The sequence below is a fragment of the Amphiprion ocellaris genome, chromosome 7 (genome assembly GCF_022539595.1).
Source record: "Amphiprion ocellaris isolate individual 3 ecotype Okinawa chromosome 7, ASM2253959v1, whole genome shotgun sequence".
NCBI lineage: Eukaryota > Metazoa > Chordata > Actinopteri > Pomacentridae > Amphiprion > Amphiprion ocellaris.
In genome coordinates, this window is record NC_072772.1 from 31,623,711 (window position 1) to 31,644,073 (window position 20,363).

A 20,363-nucleotide genomic window follows, 5' to 3' on the forward strand; every position below is an offset into this window, starting at 1 on the left:
TACCATAACACAAGTCCAAGTGTGATCATAGGACTGTGGTGTCTACAGGCAGTGCAGACATAATGATATTTTTATTTATTTTATTTTTTTTTTTTTTGCAGTCTGTCAAGTGCAAAGGTGTTCAGTGATAAGCTGGATGTTTAGTCTTTGATCATGGTTTCATTTTCTTTATATATAGCTCATCAGTTTGTAATAAGATGCCTTCACGTGTTGTCATGCATACTGTAACGGTTGTTATAATCATGTATTTGTTGCTTGCCAGTATATTAAAACAATTCTTTTTCGACTCTGATGATCTCTTAAACACTTTAAATGTGTTTTAAAAGTAAACAACAAAACAAAAACACTCCGACATAATTTGCGGAGGAAGGTAATGTTTGGGGGATGTTCTTTTTTACGAGGTGCTCCTGAACGCAGCAACGGTGTTCCTGCTCCCGTGTCACGTGACGGAGGAGCTGGTTACTTTGCGGCTGCTGATGTGACACCGCGAGCTGCTACTGCCGCTGTTAGCTAGCACTGGTTAGCAGTCTTTTTTTTGTTGACTTTCGCATTTTACTCGCTCTGCATCGGAATAAAGACAAGCGACACTAAAATGGACAACAGCGGGAAAGAGAAGGAGGCGACGGCTCTAATGGCCGAGGCCGAGAAGAAGATGAAGTCGTCCCAGTCCTTTTTCGGAGCGCTGTTTGGGTGAGTATGCTAACGTCAACTTACAGTTTAGCCTGTCAAGCTAAAAAAAAAGGGCCAACTATGCGGAAGGTGGTTAGCAGAGCAGTTAGCGCATCTGATATCAGCTGGACATAAACATAGTCTAACTTCGCTGCACACTGACCTGCTTTTTATCCAACATTAGCTTGTTGTGCTCAATTTTATGTGTGTGCTGTTAAGCTACACATAGCATTATCCTCCTTCAGAGCACACACCTATAAACAAGCGTGAAATATGACTATAAGCACCAGCAAACTGTGATTAATTACTCGGTGTCAGATGTTATAATGTCTATTTGAAGACGAATAGCATGTCAGGTCAGGTTAGGTTGCGAATTGTGCAACATTCCAAGCCACTTAATGTGCTGCCTCTGGCTTGTGCTATTTTAGCGCCATCTATTGAGAAAGCTTCGCAAAGTCATTGAGCGTAAATCACGTCACTCCCATTTGTTTACAGTGGCAGAATAGAGGGGATTTAGTGAGTTTTCAACACACTTAGCAAGACAGCGTCTCAGATTAGCTTCCACCAGCCAGTGGAGCTGGGTACGAGTATAACAATTAAACGCCAGTTTAAATTATTCAGCTTAGTGTTTGTTTACACCGGCACTCATATGTGTGCCCTGAGGCTGCAGGTTGTGTGTTTAAGCAACTGCCAGATGACTGTGAAATGCTGTAGTGGTTTGTGCTGAAGCTCAAAACTGTAGCTGGGTCTGGGTAATGGAGTTTAAATCATTATTGCAATGTTAATTGCAATTATTGGTGTAATGTTAGGCCTGAAGGATTTTGGTAAAATGCCTAATTGGGATTTTTCTAATAAATATTGCAATTCATGATATAAGCTTTACTTTATTATTTTTTTTGCCATATATTTAAAACGTCTGGATCATTACCACAAAAGACGCCATCAAAATATTAGCTGCTCCTTACTCTAATGCAAGGATGACACCTCTTTGATATTTATTGCTTCAAATGTGTTTTTCTTCTATTTTAAAAGATCATGCAGGAAGCTTTGTGTCAAATATATAATAATCATAATAAAATATACATTCACAATAGGAAATAGTAGGGCATTTCTGTAAACAGTCTCTGACATTGAATCAGCATCAGTTTTATGTTATTTTACGTAGGTGTTACATACAAGGAATATGTTTTGGTGCAAAACTGTCAACACACACACAGAATATTACCGTACTCAAGAATGATAAACGATAAAAGTAAAATGTTGCAAGACAGTGTTGCAAGTCATCCATGGCTCAAGAGCAACATCCAAGTCATGTACATTTTGTAATCAAGTTAATTAAAGTAATAATAAGAACTAAATCCTGGGTCAGATGTGCTGCATAATGTATATCTTAAATTGCAGCCTTTGGCATTTGGTAATTGTGTTATTTCAAATTCTGATTTCATATATTGTGTTTACTGCAAAACCTATTCACAACAACTTGAAAGAAGTTATCAAAATGTAACTTTTTTAGCTTATTGGAATTTGCAGAATTGTTGACATTTTTGTAATACAGTTGCTTGGTGTGTTATTTTCATTATAATAGTATTCGCCTGAAAATAGGTTAATGAATTATTGTCCAGCTCAGTGTTCTGTTTTAAATTGTATGACTGTCTGAACATTTTTTTTACTAACAAAAGGAAACAGGACAATCTAATTACTGACTTAATATCTGTCAATTCTAGTTTAACCAAACACATGTGCTGTCACACAGGGGTTCCTCCAAGATGGAAGAGGCCTGTGACCTGTATGTAAGGGCAGCCAACATGTACAAAATGGCCAAAAACTGGTGTGGTAAGATAATAACTACAGATTAACTGCACAAGTTTAACTACTGTCTCTTTACTTGTTTGTGTTTCTAAAGACTTTAAGTCCTCTAACATCCAACATTCTCTTTTTCAGCTGCAGGAAATGCGTTCTCCCAGGCCGCTCACCTTCACCTGCAGATGCAGAGCAAACACGATGCAGCAACTAACTTCATAGATGCAGGAAATGCCTTCAAAAAAGCCGATCCACAAGGTAATCACTGGTCAAGTCCTCAGAGTATCCAACCGCTGGAGCTCACTTAAAATTTCTGTTTTACAAGCAACTTAAGGGGATGTACAGTATTGTATGCATTTTTCAGGAACTGAAAATAAAGAAAAAAGAGTTTTGAAATAATGTCAGGAATTTACCTTCCAAGCATCCTGGAGAACTTCCCTCAGTTCTTCTGTAGATTGAGGCACTCTCAGTTGTTTCTCTCTTTTCTGAACTGAATTTCAGATCACGGCTGTGTAGTAAGCATGCTATCTGTTGCAGAACTCTTTGTTCGTTTTGTTGCAAATACTTCTTTCTGACTCTGGCTGCATGTTTGGGCTCATTGCCACGCTGAACAATGAATCGGGGTCCAATCTGATGTACTGCACGATGGATAAGAATCTAAACCTCTAAAATACCTTAAAGTTGTGCACCATACTGTACACAAGTCCTTTGTTATCTGATGCCGTTAAGAGGTTCCAGGCAAGGAACTTTAGCAGCATTTTCCATTGCTCTTTTCACGGGACAGTGAGGAATTAGGAATATAAACAAATGCACTTGGGAAAGATAAATAAATAATCACTATTGTTTATGCACAGGAACATTGCTGAACTGACTCTCACACTTTTCTGCTTATAGCTTTATTGGAGTCAAATTTTAATCTTGTTTCCTTGATATCATAACAAGAGTTCACAAAAATGCAGTGAAATGTTTTAAAAATGTGTTTTAATAACAATATTTTTCTCAACAGAGGCCATAAACTGCCTAAACCGAGCTATTGAGATTTACACCGACATGGTGAGTGTCTGACCTGGGAACTCCTCATAGTTTGTCTATAGTATTGAGTTTTAAAGAGCTTTTTATGGTTTGCATCTGATTTGTTTATCTGACATGGAGCTTCCCCTTCTTTTTATCATTATGTTTTTAGGGGCGATTCACCATCGCAGCCAAACACCATATCACCATTGCTGAAATATATGAGACAGAACTGGTGGACATTGACAAGGTGAGATGAAAAAAAACTTTTAATTCAAGGGAATTATTTATTTTCATTGTCATTATAAGCTCTGCATACAACAGACTTAGGAATATTGCTCTTCTTGATACACAGAATGAAAATATTAAAAACACAAAACCATATGACATTGAATAATAATAGTAAAAATGTAATATAAACACTGAGTTTAAGGCTGCAGAGATAAGACACTGTTTACAATTCATATGTAATTTTGTTTAATTTATTTTCCAGGCCATTGCTCATTATGAACAGGCAGCAGATTATTACAAAGGGGAAGAATCCACAAGGTGAGTATTTCAAATTAGCAATATTTCTTTTCATTTCTTCCTAATTGATGCGGCTTGTTTTAATTTTACATCTTTGTTTTAGAATTGTGCTGTTGTGGTACCTGCTTGTGATTTGGCTTAATATGTGTACGACTGATTTTCCTTTTCAGTTCAGCAAACAAGTGCCTTCTGAAAGTAGCAACCTACGCAGCTCAGCTGGAGCAGTACCAGAAAGCTATCGAGATCTACGAACAGGTGAGTTGATGCTGAGCAGTGTGTTATCGGTGGCTCCAGGCTGTGTAGCACCCAAACAAACATTACCTGCGCTTTGTGATTTCAGGTTGGGACCCATGCGATGGACAGTACGCTCCTGAAATACAGTGCCAAGGATCACTTCTTTAAGGCAGCGCTCTGTCATTTCTGTGTAGACATGCTGAACGCAAAAGTAAGCTGTGACACTCATGTTTATGTACAGCAAGCATAACACAAGTCACAGTTTTAACATTCATCCTGTTGTCACCCAGCTTGCTGTGCAGAAGTATGAAGAAATGTTCCCGGCCTTTTCAGACTCTAGAGAGTGCAAGCTGTTGAAGGTAGGCTTTGGTGTTATTTTGGCTCTAAAATCCTTAAAAAATAACATTCAGTAATCCTCCAGACATGGAGAGAGGAAGGTTAGAGAGCAATTCAAGTCAAGAAACTGGGTAACTTAACCTTTAAACTGTAGCGCTACTGCAGCTTTTTATCTCCAGTTAGAACTCTTGATGACAAGTTCATCTGTTACTAATTGAATACAATTAGATTGGTTTGATTTGTGCCCCTCATAATACTGAGAGTTATTATAAGAACTAGTCAGCTTAGAAGAGTTAAAGATCCCATATAAAGATAAGATGAACTTTATTGATCCCAGTGGGGAAAGTTCACCGTTACAGCAGCTCAAAAGACAGGGGCACAAGGGCAGTTTAAGATTATACACAGTACAAAAAAATAGAAAAAGTATATACAAAAGATGAGATTGCAACAAAATGCACATTTACAAGTTTTTCATTTTAAATTTGAGGACTACTAGAATATGTTTACATGCTTTAATATTCAAAAACACATTCTTTTTCTCATACTGCACACTGCTGGAGTAACTTTTCTCACTCTCTGTGTAAAACACTCCACACTTGTAGCGTCTTTATCTTAAATGTCACCTTCCTGAAAAGCCATCTGCTCTCTTGATCAGCTGGTTTGAAGGAAGTGAGGCAACATTGTTTACATACTGTCACCCCAGATCTGTGAGTACAGGGATGTAGCTCTAGCAAGGAAATGACAGCAAACTGCTGGCGAAACTAGTAGGCGTAATGTAAATATGTTACATAGAGATGGAGTTAAGTAACTGAAGAAAAGTCTGGATGTTAAATTAGATGTTTCAGTCAGGTGAGGAGCAGTATTTTCTACAGGAGAGAATAACTCACTCTGGTGTGAACTTTGGGCTTTGCAAGTTTGCAGACCTTGCACAAAAATGCAGCTACATAACACACTGAAGGAAAGGGGAAAACCCCATAAAGCATAATATGGGCTCTTTAAGATGTTTTGTCAGCAAAATTCCATAAGTAAAGGCAGGCTAATGTTTAAAAATTCTTGTAATGCAGCACTGTAGACCTGTTATTTGCATATCAGCTGTGTCAACAAAGTTATTTTTTTTGTCTTTGTTTATGCATGTACAGCTTTATTATAAAAAATGTTTTGTTTTTACCTGACTAGAAACTCCTAGACGCCTATGAAGAACAGAACGTGGATGCTTATACTGATTCGGTGAGTGGACTGATATTCTTTCTGCATAGTTAAAGCACATAGCTCAGTTAAAGAGAAATCCAAGTTAAATATTAATTGGTGTAACTGGAGTATTTATACAGCTCCTGACAAAAGTCTTGCCTCTTTTCCAAGTTGTAGGAACAACAAATAACAGCTTGACTTGTAGTTGATCAATTGGTATCAGATCCCCCTAGAAGCCCTCTAGATTCTGCTTACTATACCAAAATAAAGTTTTGTACCATTCATTGAGTTTTATCATTTAATTAGGATCGAAAGGTCAGATTTTGCTTGGACAAAAGTCTTGTTGCATTCAAAAATAATGTAGAAATTATACATATACTTTATTTTGAATACTCAAACATGCTATAGTAACATCAGAACATAAAATCAGGGTGCCTTGCAAAAAAGAATTAATATCGTGAATGACTCCTCTGAGCTTGGAGGACTGCATCCATACGTCTCGAGTATAAGTCAAGTAACTTATTGATGAAGTCATCTGGCAAAGAAAGCAGTCTTGCAGTCTCCCAGAGTTCGTCAAGATTCTTCGGTTTCGTCTTCCAAGCCTCCTCCTTCATCTTAGGTTGGTATCTCGGTTGAAACATTTAAAGACAGGACAAGGCTTTTGTCCACGCAAAAACAGACGTTATGGACTTTACCAAGCTGTGAACATCAGGACACTTTTTGATGGTTTAGTTTTGTACCCAGTTATTAATGTGAAAACCCTTGACATTAAAATGTAACGACTGATTAGAAATAAAGTTATGTGCCATTTTAAGTTACTATGTCCTTTAGGGCTAATATGATTCCTCTAGTTATTCGAGTAATTAGATTACTAAAATTCCTTGTGGTAAAATTCTCTGAACCAGACGGCATCCAATTTTAAATTTGACAGGACGCTTCTGTTTTAACCGACGCAGCTTTTCTAGTGTTTAACAGATTAGAGGACTGAACTATGAAGACAGTTCAACATAGTCAGACTTTCTTTTGGCTAGATAAAAACTAAAGCCTCAGTCAGAGTTAACAGGTATGAAGGTGGTTATCATCTGTCTTTGTTCATTCAGACTTTCTCCTTCAAACTCGTCACACAAACAAGAGCATGTAACGCATCTTTTGACTCGTTTTCCACACAAAATAAACCAATCGTTTGCAGCTTCTTCAGTCAACAGGTTGTTTTAATGAGGAACATAAAATTTATGATGATAAAAAGCTGCAACTGGAAATTATGTAAGACAGGAATGTGGATAGGAAACCCTGTAATGTGCGTTAATGTTTTTGCTTTACTTATCAATGCAGCTGATTATTTTTAATTGACAGCTGCACAATAAAACTATTAATCTTCATGTATTCAAACATGATATTGTATTGACGTGCATGCAGGTCTGACACTGTCTCATAATGAAAGAAATCACTTTAATTTGCGGCCAAATCCAAGTGAAACTAATGTTACTGATTGAATATTCTCTGTAATAAATACTAGTAAATAATCAGTTTTCTTATTTGTGTTCTATCAGCTGCAGTACCAGCAGCTAAAACGAACCAAACATTAAAACATATTTATTCGATTTCTGCATTACCAACTAAATACATGTGGGGTTCCCATGGCTTTGAGTTTTAGGTGAATACTATACACTGCAGATGTGTTCTACCAGGATGGTTATTTCTGTTGCACAGCGTGCTCACTTACGCTTTTGATGCTGTAATGCACATGGCAAGCACAGAATCTGATTGCTGGATTAATTGGCAGAATAATCGACAGAATATTGACTACTAAAATAATCGATAGCTGCAGCCCTAATGTTCTTATGCGACAAGACATTGGTCAGGAACTGTAGTTGTTCTTTCTGTACAAATGAGACTGTGTCACCTTGGATTTCTGTGTATCTGAAACACTAATTTCAACTTGTCAAGCAGGTTTGTATATGTTTACGATTGTTTTTTTAGCAAAAATTACAACCTTTACTTTGCATTTTTAGATTGTTTTCCCAACTTTAGAGGTAATTTTTTGTTGTATTTTCAGGTGAAGGAATTCGACACCATTTCTCGGTTGGACCAGTGGCTCACCACCATGCTTCTCCGCATCAAGAAAACCATACAAGACGACGAGAACGACCTTCGCTGACTCGCCTCCCAGTTTGTCATCAACCCCTTGGAAACCGACTTGCATCCTTCTTTTTGCCTCGAGCCTCTCACTTCCATTCTAGCGGCGTTCTTAATTTTTCCAACCATTAGCCCTTATATTCACAGATACTGCATTTCTTTCCTGCCATCTGCAGTATTTTTCTCGCCTTTTAATCTGCTCGACACAGTTCTCTAAAACATTTTGACCTTTATAGGTATGAACACTATTTTCCTGAGTGCGCTCTGCACACCGTATGTTAGTTGTGTACTGTTATGATTCAGGTATTGGCCCAGTATTAGTTATTGTATTCATAATTGGGCTCAAATACCAAACTGCTCATACCAGCACACTTACATAATAATATTTTATTTTATTTTCATTGTTATGAAATGGAAGAGAGGATGCCAGCTTACTAACACAAAATATATTTTCCAAAATGTGCTTCAGAATAAACTAAACTAACCAAAATGCCAAGATTGATTAAAGCGCTCACATGGGTTTTTTGGTTATTTGAAGTGCTCCAGTATCCTGTTGGTCGTATCAGGGCACCTCTAATTAAACAGCTTCATCTCTCCGAGCAGAGAGGCCAAGAGTTTCTGAGGTTATTCCACAGCTAATGCTCCCTCTGCCTTACACTGCGAAGTTCTCAGGACGTCAACAGCTAGATTTGATGAAGATTTCAACTAATATAATGCTTTTATAAGCGTCGGTAATTAATATAATCATTGCTTTTGTCACTTCCATTTAAAGTGCTTTTATTCCAGAAACAAAGGTGGAAGATTCCCGTCACCTTTGTGAACATTTGCATGGTTTGGTATGGATGAGAAACCTAGAAAAGCCGTTTTTCCACTGTATAGGAGTGTGTTTTTTGTTGTTATTGTCTGATTTTTTGTCATTACTGTCATGAGTAACCAGGCTGATTAAAAAAAAAATCTATTTTTTAAGGCCTGCAAGAGATGCAATACATGGAAGAAGAAGGAAAAAAAAGAGCTTTACTGATCTGAACACTGTGCTCATGTCCCCCCTCCTGGTGATTCTGTCAGCAGACAACTGCTTTAAATAATTTGTGATGTTTCCTGTCAAACATTTGAATAAACCTGTCTGAGAACAACATCCTGGGCGTGGCCTCCGCTCTGCTGTGTGAACCGATCACCTGATCTCAGGTACAGATCTGCACCTGCACGTACCCGCAGCGCTCCCTCTGCACCTCTCTAATGAAAACATGGGGTCGGAAAGCTAAATGATGCGGTGTTCTGCTCCTGTACATCTGCTGCTTGGACCCGGAGAGTCGAGCATATTATTTTCTCTCGCTTCAGATACGAGCTGCTCCGGAGCGCTCATTGCTTTAGTAAGTAAGTATATTTAAGTATTTCATGATAAATTACCTCCTTTGTGACTTTGCTAAAGGTGCCGCTCAAGTGTGTTGGTAATTTTGCAATGAATCCGAAAAAACGTCTTTTAAAATAGTGATTTTCTTCTGTTTCTATTCTGAGCATTTAGCTCAGGTGTGTTCTTCATTGAAAGCGCTGTTTAATCAGCGGAGCTCCTCAGGGCGTTTGTGTTTTCTTATTTGTTCTCAGTTTGTCTTTAATTAAACACTGGAGAGCTGCAGGCTGCCTTCAGAAAACTGCATCACCCGCGGCTAGCCTGTTTTTCCCTTTTAAACTAAACGAACAGATCTGCAATTAAACACCAACATCTGCACTGAAAGCGATTTTTTAAAAAATTTACCGCAGCAGGATGTAACATTGCATGATAAACAAGATATTTTTAATCAAGTTTAATTCATTTAAACTTATTTTGCTTATTAAACTCTGCAATATAGTGTACTAACTCAAGAAAGTGTAGGTTAATTCTACTAGAAGAGGAATAAATAGATTTCGTCCTAAAATGAGTGATTAAATAAAAGGAGTGCATTTAAATTTTTATTATTTAAATAAAAATTTTATATACTAGATTATATTCTTTTATTATAGTTATTTTTTTTATTTATATATATATATATATATATATATATATAAATAAAAAAAATATTTTTATTATTATTATTATTATTATTATTATTATTATTATTATTTATTTATTTATTTATGTATTTATATAGGTTTTCTTTTAAAACAAACAAGCCAACTGGTATTTAAAGGTGTAAAATGATCCAATTTGTCGTAGGGACTGATCTTAGCTTGAACATTTACTCTGTCAAAGTGGAAAATGATTTGCTGTTGTTTACTGAGATGTGCAGTGGTGAGTCTTATTTCAGAATATTTCCACCAGAAGAGGAAGAAATAGTCAGATTTTGTCCTAAAATAAGAGTGCTAAAAAAACAGTGATTAAATACCCTGTTACAAGTAAAAGGAACGTATTTAAATGTATGCTTAAGGAAAAGTACAAACGTACCAGCATCAAAAAATACTTTAACTGCCAAAAATAAAAGTACTTGAAATGCACAATGGTAGATTTAGCATTATTAGACATTTTACATGGAGATACTTTAATCTTATACCGTGTAACAGCAAAACAAACAAAGCAGTGAATGGAAGATGCCAGTTAGACATTGATATATCCCAGACAAAAAAACAAAAAAACAAAAAACAAAACAAGCAAACTGGTATTAAAAGGTGTAAAAATCCTCAAAATGATTGAATATTTGGTACTTATGATCAGGACTGCTCATAGCTTAAATATTTACTCTGTCAAAGAGGAAATGATGTAGGTTATATCATATTTTTTATTTGTTTTAAAGGATGTCTGTGTTATTTTACAAGAAAATTGACACTAAGGAGATGTTTATTTGCTGTTGTTTACTAAGATGCGTATTACAGTGTAGTGAGTCATATTTCAGAATATTTCCACAAGAAGAGGAAGCAAGACTCAGCTTTTGTACTAAAACAAAAGTACCACAGTGATTAAATACTCAGTTCCAAGTAAAAATTATGCATCTAAATGTATGCTCAAGTAAAAGTACAAAAGTATTGGCATCAAAAAATTCTTAAAGTACCACAAATAAAGGTAGTCACTAATCAGAATGGCATATTTGGCATTAGTAGACATTTTATACATGGACCATATGTTAACACATGAGATGCATAAAAAGTAATGTTGTTTCTAATCATTGACATAATCTTGATTTTTGCCATCAAAAATGTGTCTCCTTACAATTTATTATACGGAAAAAGAATTCATTTTTAAATGTTTTTTTCATTTATAAAAAATGAAATGGAACCATGTAAACAGGCTTTTAAAGGGTTAAAATTGTGAAATTCAAAGAATATTTGGCAATTATGATCAGGAAGGATGCTGGTTGAAAAATATACTGAGTGAAAGTGGACGATAATATTGATTTATAGCATTATTACAGATATTTGGCAGAAGAGGAAGAAATAGTCAGATTTTGTAGTTAAATAAAAGTGCCACAGTGATTAAATATTCTGTTACAAGTACAAGTTTTAATGTATGCTTAAATGAAAATACAAAACTATTGGCATCAAAGTACCAAAAATAAGAGCACTCATAATGCAGAATGTCATATTTCACAATACTAAACATTTTGCATGGACTATATGTTAACACATTAAATTGTATTATAATTTATTATGCGGAAAATAATTAATATTTAATGTTTTCTTCTTTAAAAAACAAGCAGGCCTTTAAAAGGTTAAAATCCAGAGTAAATGTCTTGTAATTATGATCAAGACTGATGTTGGTTTAAAAATGTACTCAGTGAAAGTCAAAAAATAATGTTCATACATAATATTTTTATGCTGCATATTTATCTTTAAGGATTTTTGTAACTTTAAGATTGACATCTAAGGATTATGTTAATTTATTGTTGTTTATTAAGTTGTGCAGTAAAGTTTGGTAAGTCATATTTTTCAGAGTAATTCCACCAGAGATGGGAGAAATACTCAGATCTTGTACTTAAATGAAAGTACTAACTGCCACAGTGTAGAAATAATGTTAATAGTAAAAGTCATACATAAGCATTTATATTTATGGAAGTATTAGCATCAAAACGTACTACTTAAAATTACTACCAGTGAAGAATGTCAGATTTCAGAATCATATTTCATTGAAATTTAATTATTGGTGGATTAATGCATTCATCACTTTAATATTGAAGCTGGTAAAAGCAATTTATCTTCTTTATATAGTATAATCTGCTGTGAATTTCCCTTCACAGATCAGTTAAGGTGTATCTTAGTCTATTATATTACATCATAATTTATTCATTTATTATATTTTGTTAGAAAAAATCTGTCAGGTATTATGGCGTAAAAAATATAATAATTGCCTCTGAATTGTTGTGGAATAGAAGTATACGGAAGCAGAAAGTGGAAAAGTACAAGTAACTTCACACTACTCCCATAATAGGTCTATTATTTCAGGAGGTTTAAATAGTTAAGTTTCAATATCACATAAAAGATTTATGTGATGGACAGAATACATCCACACATGTAGCAACAGAATCTGTCAAAGCTGCTTGTATAGTTCTGTCATGTGGGTGTTAATTAAAGATTATTCAATTAAAAACTGTGACATTAATGTGAAAGGAGCAGAATATGAAGCCAACTATGACTTAAAATGAATTAAATTTGGAATCAGAGTGTTTTGGTCAGAAAGCAGTTTAGAAAAAGCATTTGCCATTATATCTTTCAGTGTATTTGACAATTAAACAGAACCATCTTGCTGTATGATTCACAATATTCAAATGTTGAGGCTGATTTCCGTCCTGGTCTCCTGTCACGTCTGTTTTTTATTCTCTTGGCAGCTACATCCAGTGTGTCACCTGCTGCCAGAGTCTGTGTAACCGGAGGCGACACATTGACCATCTCCCCTGAAAGTTGATCCACTTTTAGAGCGACACGCCGCACAGCTTGGTTTACTTACCTCGAGCCAATGAGACGCATTCAAACCTTCAGTGTTATGATTCTTCTTGTCTCTTTAATTCTGATCTTCTTGTACTCGTCGCTGCACCTGGAGTCCACCTACGGTCACCGGGCTGGACTGGAGGACCTCCCGAGGCAGCACAGTCTCAAGGTCCACGACAGCGATGTGAAAATCCAACCCCCCACCCAGGAGGCCTCCACCACACGTCAGTCCCAACTGAACGCCTCCATTTCCAACAACCTCAGACAGACCATCCCTCTGAACGGAGCGTACTGGAACCGCCTGCTGTATTTGGCCCTGAGGAACGTGGAAAAGGGCGAAAACCTGGCCAGACGTGACTCCAGTTGGTCTCACTGCAGGGAGACGAATCAAGAGCTTCTGCAAACCAACATGCACGACTTCACCACCTACCCGGTGCTGTTTCAGACTTTTTTGCAGGGAATGAAGTGCAGGTCTCCTCCGGTCCTCATCGACCAACCCAACTGCAACAACAAGACCTTCCTCCTTTTGGCCGTCAAGTCGACTCCTGGGAACTTTGAGCAGAGGCAGGCGGTGCGGGAGACGTGGGGCCGAGGAGGGATGTATCCGGGCGGGCTGAGGGTTCGCTTAGTGTTCGTCTTGGGTAGCTCCCCTCTGGAAGACCCTGACCTCACCCCTCTGCTGGCGTTTGAAGCCAAACACTACGGAGACCTGCTGCAGTGGGACTTCCGAGAATCTCTCTTGAACCTGACGCTCAAAATGAACGTGCTCCTCCAGTGGGCTCGCAAAAGCTGCGCTCACGCTTCGTTCATCTTCAGCGGGGATGATGACGTATTCGTCAACACGCCTGCTTTGCTCAGGTACCTGCAGTCTCTGGAGGCTTCGAAAGCTTCTCGGTTGTATGTCGGACATGTCATAAGCTCAGCGACCCCCCTCAGAGACCCTAAAAGCAAATACTTCATTCCCTTGAGCTTCTACGACGGCCCGTACCCTGCTTACGCTGGCGGAGGCGGCTTTCTTATCTCCGGAGAGTTGCTGCAACCGCTGCATTCAGTCTTACGCATCGTCCCTTTCTTCCCCATCGACGACGTCTACATTGCGATGTGCTTTAAGGCTTTAGGAGTTTCTCCCGAGGCCCACGCAGGATTTCAGACCTTTGACGTCAAGGAGCAGGATCGGGAGAACCTTTGTGTGCACAAAGATCACCTTCTGATTCACCGGCGCTCTCCACGGCAGATGAAGAAGCTGTGGAAGGGCATCCACAGCCCCTTGTTGACTTGTTGAACAAAAGGAGCAACAAAAAAAGACATTAAATGCTTAGTTCAGTAGCATATCAAAGCCTGATCTACTTCCATTAATGTCTCTTTCACTATTGTGTAAAAGGAGGAGCCATAATGGAGGGTTTTTGACCATCTACTGTATATTTTATGGAGTGAAATATGGAAAATTGTAGTAATGCCACCAGTTTTACCAGGACTGGGTATCCTAATAGCAAAAAACGTAGAACCTTGATTAAAAAGTGACAATTTAAAAGTCACAATATCACTTCAAAATCAATTATAATACCACTTAGATATATACTTTGTTTTACTTTCCATTCTATCGTTGAATTTAAAATGAAAATTAACAAAGCCGATGAAAGTTCCACAGTTTATTTTTCACAAAACACCAACTCTAATATAGACAAGTATACAGTTGTGGGAGTTAAGAGTTCTGAGTGTAACAGCAGAACAGCATACCAACCCATCTAAAATTTGGGTTTGTACACTACAAAAATAGTAAAATAGGAAAGTGTCCCAACACAAGTTAAATCAGTCACCTCAATGATACACCAGGAAACCTGATAAATGCCATAATCACAGAAGAGGAGAACAAACACAGCCTGGAGAAAACTTCCACCATTTATTGCTCGAATTGCCTGGTTATTTTGTACGTACAATGCATTCAAACTAGAAACACTGGAGTTGCTGGAAATAATAAGAGACAAAGGAGCGACTTTAGATTTTATTGAGGCGCTTCACTGACAGTAAGTCTATTAACTTAAGGCACCAAACCCAGAGGCATGAAGAATTTCTGAAAGCATAATATTTCTTCTGCTGTGCAGTCAGAAATATCAAAACTACATTTTGTCAATACGGTACAAGGTGTGCAACAGTGTATTTCCCAGTCTCATTGTCACCCACTCCTTTATTTGTTCACCACATCACAGCTGGTTCCGCCCGGTCAGTGCTGATATTTGTCATACAGGTCGAGTGGGTAGTGCTCTTTGTACTGCTGCACGTGTCTCCACAGGGATTCCCTCTGCTTGTCCAGGTTGGGCGTCATCTCCTGGTACACGTCGGTGAACAGCAGCTCGGGGTTGGGCTTCAGGCGCTTCTCGGCCCTCTCGAATGCCTCCATCACCGTCTTGCGGGATTGTTTCCTCCAGCTCCTCTCGTCGTCCTCGCTCCACCAGCCGCGGGCTGTCATGTAGTGTCTCAGCCTGGAGATGGGGTGGTCCTGCTTGTCCCAGTAGTTCACCTCGTCCACCGAGCGGTAAGCCGAGCTGTCATCGCTGGTGCTGTGGTGGCCGATTCTGGAGGAGGGAAAGAATTAGTAAGACATCATTTTACTCACATCCTGCCACACTATAACCAACAAAACTTCAGTGATTAGCTAGGATGGTGAGCTGCTTCACTTGTCACTCATCCACCAACCTGTAGGTCATGGCCTCAATGAGGAAAGGCTGGTTCTCAGCTACAGCCCTGCGTCTCGCCTCCTTTGTAGCATTGTACACAGCAAACACATCGTTTCCATCCACACGTATGGACAGCATGCCGTAACCGGGACCACGAGCGGCTATTAAAGCAAACAAACAAAAGGTAGAGCAGCTGTGGATTTTAAATCACATGTAATGGAAAAGCAAACTCAGGCTTACCGATGCCGTCTCCCCTGTACTGCTCACTGGTGGGGGTGGAGATGGCGTAGCCGTTGTTGCGACAGAAGAATATCAGTGGGCACTCCAGGGTGGCGGAGAAGTTGAGTCCAGCGTGCGCGTCCCCTTCGCTGGCCGCCCCCTCTCCGAAATAACAGATCACAGCACGGTTCAAGTTTTCTCTCTTCATCGCATATGCAGCTCCAGCAGCTGAAACAAACAGAGGCATGAATACGTAGTTACAGGTGTATGTATATGTTGATGGACTGATGGACAGGTGTGCTGCTCACCTTGGGGAAGCTGCGTGGCCAGAGGAGACGAGATGGTGACAAAGTTGAGATCTCTGGAGCCGTAGTGGACGGGCATCTGGCGGCCCTTCCCGAGGTCGTCGGCGTTGGCGTAACACTGAGCCATGAACAGATCCAGGGGGAAACCACGGTACATCAGCACTCCTGCAGGGAAACGCAGGAATTATTAAAACTGTTACTCCAAAGACAAGGAAAGAAACGAGTCAACTGACGGTTACTAGACTCAATGAGCATCGCAGTGGGTATATGAAGAGGGATCCAAAAGACACAGATGGTGAAAAAGCAGTGAAAGGGAGTACAGAGGGTGAGGTGGCAGTTAGGTCCGCTTATGGAGAATGTTTAGGAGGGTGTACAGTGGCAGAAAAGTGTACGAGGGGTGACTGCTGTTATTTGATAGCCCTGCTTGGCCTGTTTTACACGTTATTTCCACATAAGCTTTGTGCTCGTATATGAATGAACCAGAACTCCATTCAAATTCCATAAAACTGGATGGTAAAAACTGATAACTTCTGATTGATCTCTTGTATGGCGGTGGAGAAGTTTCCATTCATTTGTAATAAAAATAAAAAAAAAAACATTTCCTTGCATTATAAACCAGGGGGCAAAGTCTATATATTGTACAAATGTATGGACATAAAGCAAAAATTATGTGAAAATGAGGTGCAAATCATCTTTCAGAAACAAAACAAATACAGACAATATATGATTGAAATTTTAATTAATGTTTACATGTGTCATTATTCTATGTAGAGCACTTACATGTTTTTGGAGTGCTGTGTTCGACTCATCTATTTCTATCCTATATTTTTGTTTTAATGAACATTTGCTGCTGTTTCAATAAACTGATCTACAAATAAACTGACTTAATGATTGTTTTCCGAATGCAAACAAGTGATGTGATTCACTGACTGAATGAGGCACTGTTTGCCTCAAACATAATCAATTGTGTAATTATTGTGCATCAAAGCAAGCACCATCATACCTGTGGAGATAAAACTGCCTAACAAGCTTGATGCACAGCTTTAGTGCTCGACATGTCACTGATCTTCTTATAATGTGTCTTTAAAGGCGCTGTTTGATAGTAACTACTAAAAAAGTACAATTCAGTAAAGTGCATTGGTCATTATCTAAATGTTTATATATATTTCTATATTTTAGAGAGTCTAAATCAGAGAAAAACACAAAATTCCATGCAGTTGGATCCTTACCAGCTTCTCTGTATTGACCAAAAACCAGGTCATGAGGGTCGAGAGCAGCAGCACTTCCAAGATGAGTCCCCTCCTCACCATAATTAGTCATATAGAAGGAGATCCGACCCTGCAAAACAAACAAAAAAAAACAGATTATTGCTCCTTTATGCCACTCTTAAGCAGTTCAACCAGGAAATGTAGGAGGAAAAACATACCTGTCTCTGAGACTCATAAAGAATGCGATCCATTGTGTTCAGCAGAGTCATGTTCTGATAAAAGTTCAAAACTGTCTCTTTGGAGAGCTGAACAGGGACGAAACACACAACAAATAAATTAACTTTGACCCCCTAAAGTGTGTTGGGAGATAAATTCTTTTATTAACCAGGAGCTCAGGCAGACTGACTGTACCTGAGGGTCTTCAGAAGGGTTTACGATCTTGCCCTGCCTGTCCATCACTCTGTAAATCGGGATCCCAGAGATGACATTGGGCTGAATGAACTCCAGATGGTCCACAAACTCTGCTGAGGCTCCAGGAAACTGGGGCTTTTCCAGAGATGAGTCAAAGGGCTGCTGCTGGTGCACGGCCTGAAAGATTGAATGCAAGCATTATTTATTAATAATGTAACTGCGGCTTTGGCAAAGGAAGGCTCTCTCTACAATAGACACCACAAAGGAGGATTCGTCTTTCTCTTAATAATGACATCAAAACAAAAAACTCTAAAGCTGCTCGGCTGAGACTGAATGAGAAACTTTTTACGTGAGATCGTATTACAAAGAGGGGTTTTACATGTATTGTTTTAAAAACCTGCCGCAACAGTTCAGATTGGGATAAATCACAGAAGACTAACATAATTTAGCTTTAAACTTGATGATGGAATATATGGTAATTTTCAAGAATACACAGCTCCACATCTTTAGGATAATAATATGTCATTTTGGCTGTTGGAATAAACAAACTGAATGCATTGTTCTTTACTAACAGGAAATAGTTTAAGGTGTGGTTGGGTGATTGTCAGCATGCCTTTAGAAAATACAATCATCTTTAAGAACAAGCAGATCATCAAAATTTCAATATATCAATGTATTTGTTATTTTTAGGAGGCCATTTCTGGAGGCCAGAACAACATGTAATTGTTCATTTTTTAAAACAGATATTTCAGTTTCATCAATTCCAATAAAATTTTATTTTTTATAGCACCAATTCACAAAATATAAAGTTTTTTTGGATTCCCTTTGTGAAAGCACTTTGCTCTAGCAATACGATGCTGTAAAGTCATGCTTCATGTTAATATTCACTGTGTAATAGATTTATAATATGTGATAAAACATTAGTAAATGAGACACTATCAAAAGTGCGACTGTCACACAAGGACAACAACATGAAGGTGTAAAACCACTAGCATGACAGTTATACGCAGTGTCACAAATTAATAATATGCCCTAAATTGCAGCCCTTTGATTTTCTGATTTCATTATCTCAAACAAGGGCTGAACAACCTGTAATAAAAAATAAATCATAGTATGAGTGTTTTGATCGCAATAGGAGTCACAATTGTAGTGAAAATAGTAAATTTGCATTTTTTCCCCACTAAAACAAATATAAAAATGATGTAATTTTTTTTTTTTTTTTTTTTTTTGGCTGAGATCTGTACCAAGCAACTCTTCCATTACACTTGAAGAATTAATTTTTTTGGCATCTTTGCACCTCGTAATGCTTCATTTATAACGGTTTGTTGGGACACATTTTCTTCAAATAAAAAATGTAGCGCTTACAACCTGGCTAATGCACATATAAATAGCCTAGGCAATTTGCTAATTGCACTGTTTCAAATTGCAACTTGAATAAGTGACTAACTGTTTATCTGTCACTTTTGCCATTTTCTAGTTTAATCCGCATCCACTTCAACACCCTCAACAACAGAGAGATTTCAGTTTGCACGTTGGAAAATTTGATTTTTACAGTTTATAAATGGTGCACAGGTTTGATTATAACATTGAAAGGCTTTCCTACTTGTCATATTGATAAAATAGCATCATTTGTCACCGTGTTACGCTGCTGTCATGACCATTAACAGAAAATGCGAGTGTGTAGACTGAAGTTAAACACATTTTTTATTTAGACTATTTGCCTTTTTTACCTGCACAGTAGTAAGATGCATTTTAGTCACACACACACCTGGCAGACTGTACACAAGTTTTACAAGAAAAATACTGTTTTGCTTTAGTTGGAACAGGCAATAATTGTTCCGACGTTTCATTTCCCCCCACGTCACATTAGTTTGAGTAAAATTTGATAATATTTCCCTAAAAGTTCAACTCCGCAGGTTTCCGCTTAACGCCCCTCTGGTTGACCAATAGGAAGGAAGCTAGCGATACCTTTAGCCAGCCGGCTAGCTGCCCCGGCTTCAGAGTCAAAACAACAAACACAAGGTTTTCCGCAGCCAGACAAGCTGCTAATTAAACTGTAAACACACATTATTGGTAATATATGTCACAATTAGTTTGAGTTGCCACAGCTGCGTTGGAGAATCGATTTAAAATTAACACTACGTCAGTTTCTGCAAGGTTGTTAGCTAAGCTAGCCGGCTAACAGGCTATCGCGATAACTCAAGATGTCAACGCGTTCTTGTGAATCTTTCATGGACTCCCAACACTCTTGAATCTTAATCAAAACAGAGCATTTTTGAAGGTTAAATCACACATTTATCCTTCTTTTCAGTGGTAACCTAACATAGCAAGTTTTAATATCATTCCTACATGTGTTTTGCTGTTTTCCAGGGCACAATCGGACCACTTAACCTCCGTAGCATCGACTGGCTAAAGCGACCTCTCTTGTTATTTCTGTTTTTAACAACAGTGTTTTGACTTACAGTGACTCTGAAGGCTCTGTGTTGAAGCAGCCTCGACGCTTTTCTTCCTGCCGTCTGGCGAACAGCATGGAAACAGAGTCCATACATTTTTCTCATACTGCTCACAGCCGCCATGAGGACTCTCTGCAGTCGTCAGATTGAACCGTCAGTGCAAGTAAACCGGATCCGGTACCGTGTGCAGTAAACCGTGTCCCAGCTGCGAGACGGGACGAGTTAAAAACAACAGGTAGATTTCTCCTGTTCCCATCCACTGCCACACTGTGCAGGCCGAAAGAATAGCCAGGAACAGCA

General features: G+C 38.3%; 3 protein-coding genes across 4 annotated transcripts; 2 read left to right on the top strand and 1 right to left on the bottom strand.

Annotated features, from left to right (window-relative positions):
* The first annotated feature begins 458 nt into the window (after nt 1-458).
* napab (N-ethylmaleimide-sensitive factor attachment protein, alpha b) lies at nt 459-9,037 on the top strand. The gene is made up of 11 exons (XM_023286941.3): nt 459-690; nt 2,423-2,502; nt 2,611-2,727; nt 3,476-3,522; nt 3,653-3,730; nt 3,974-4,029; nt 4,179-4,263; nt 4,349-4,453; nt 4,533-4,601; nt 5,755-5,805; nt 7,823-9,037. Exons 1-11 carry the CDS (start codon nt 593-595, stop codon nt 7,922-7,924), a joined length of 888 nt encoding a protein of 295 aa, XP_023142709.1. The 5' UTR covers nt 459-592; the 3' UTR covers nt 7,925-9,037.
* Nucleotides 9,038-9,106: 69 nt separating this feature from the next.
* On the top strand, nt 9,107-16,874 carry b3gnt2l (UDP-GlcNAc:betaGal beta-1,3-N-acetylglucosaminyltransferase 2, like). Of its 2 annotated transcripts, none has more exons than XM_055012124.1 (2): nt 9,107-9,276; nt 12,693-16,874. In XM_055012124.1, the coding sequence occupies exon 2, from the start codon at nt 12,821-12,823 to the stop codon at nt 14,072-14,074; it is 1,254 nt and encodes a 417-aa protein (XP_054868099.1). In that variant the 5' UTR covers nt 9,107-9,276; nt 12,693-12,820; the 3' UTR covers nt 14,075-16,874. The 2 variants fall into 2 exon arrangements, with proteins under 2 accessions (XP_054868099.1, XP_035811611.2); XM_035955718.2 differs by having other exon boundaries at nt 9,107-9,272.
* bckdha (branched chain keto acid dehydrogenase E1 subunit alpha) lies at nt 14,427-20,362 on the bottom strand. Its single transcript, XM_023286943.3, has 8 exons — nt 20,073-20,362; nt 17,611-17,787; nt 17,418-17,504; nt 17,221-17,329; nt 15,995-16,156; nt 15,708-15,914; nt 15,487-15,628; nt 14,427-15,365 (listed from the first exon to the last, which is right to left on the bottom strand). The coding sequence occupies exons 1-8, from the start codon at nt 20,184-20,186 to the stop codon at nt 15,014-15,016; spliced, it is 1,350 nt and encodes a 449-aa protein (XP_023142711.2). The 5' UTR covers nt 20,187-20,362; the 3' UTR covers nt 14,427-15,013.
* Between the last annotated feature and the right edge of the window lies 1 nt (nt 20,363).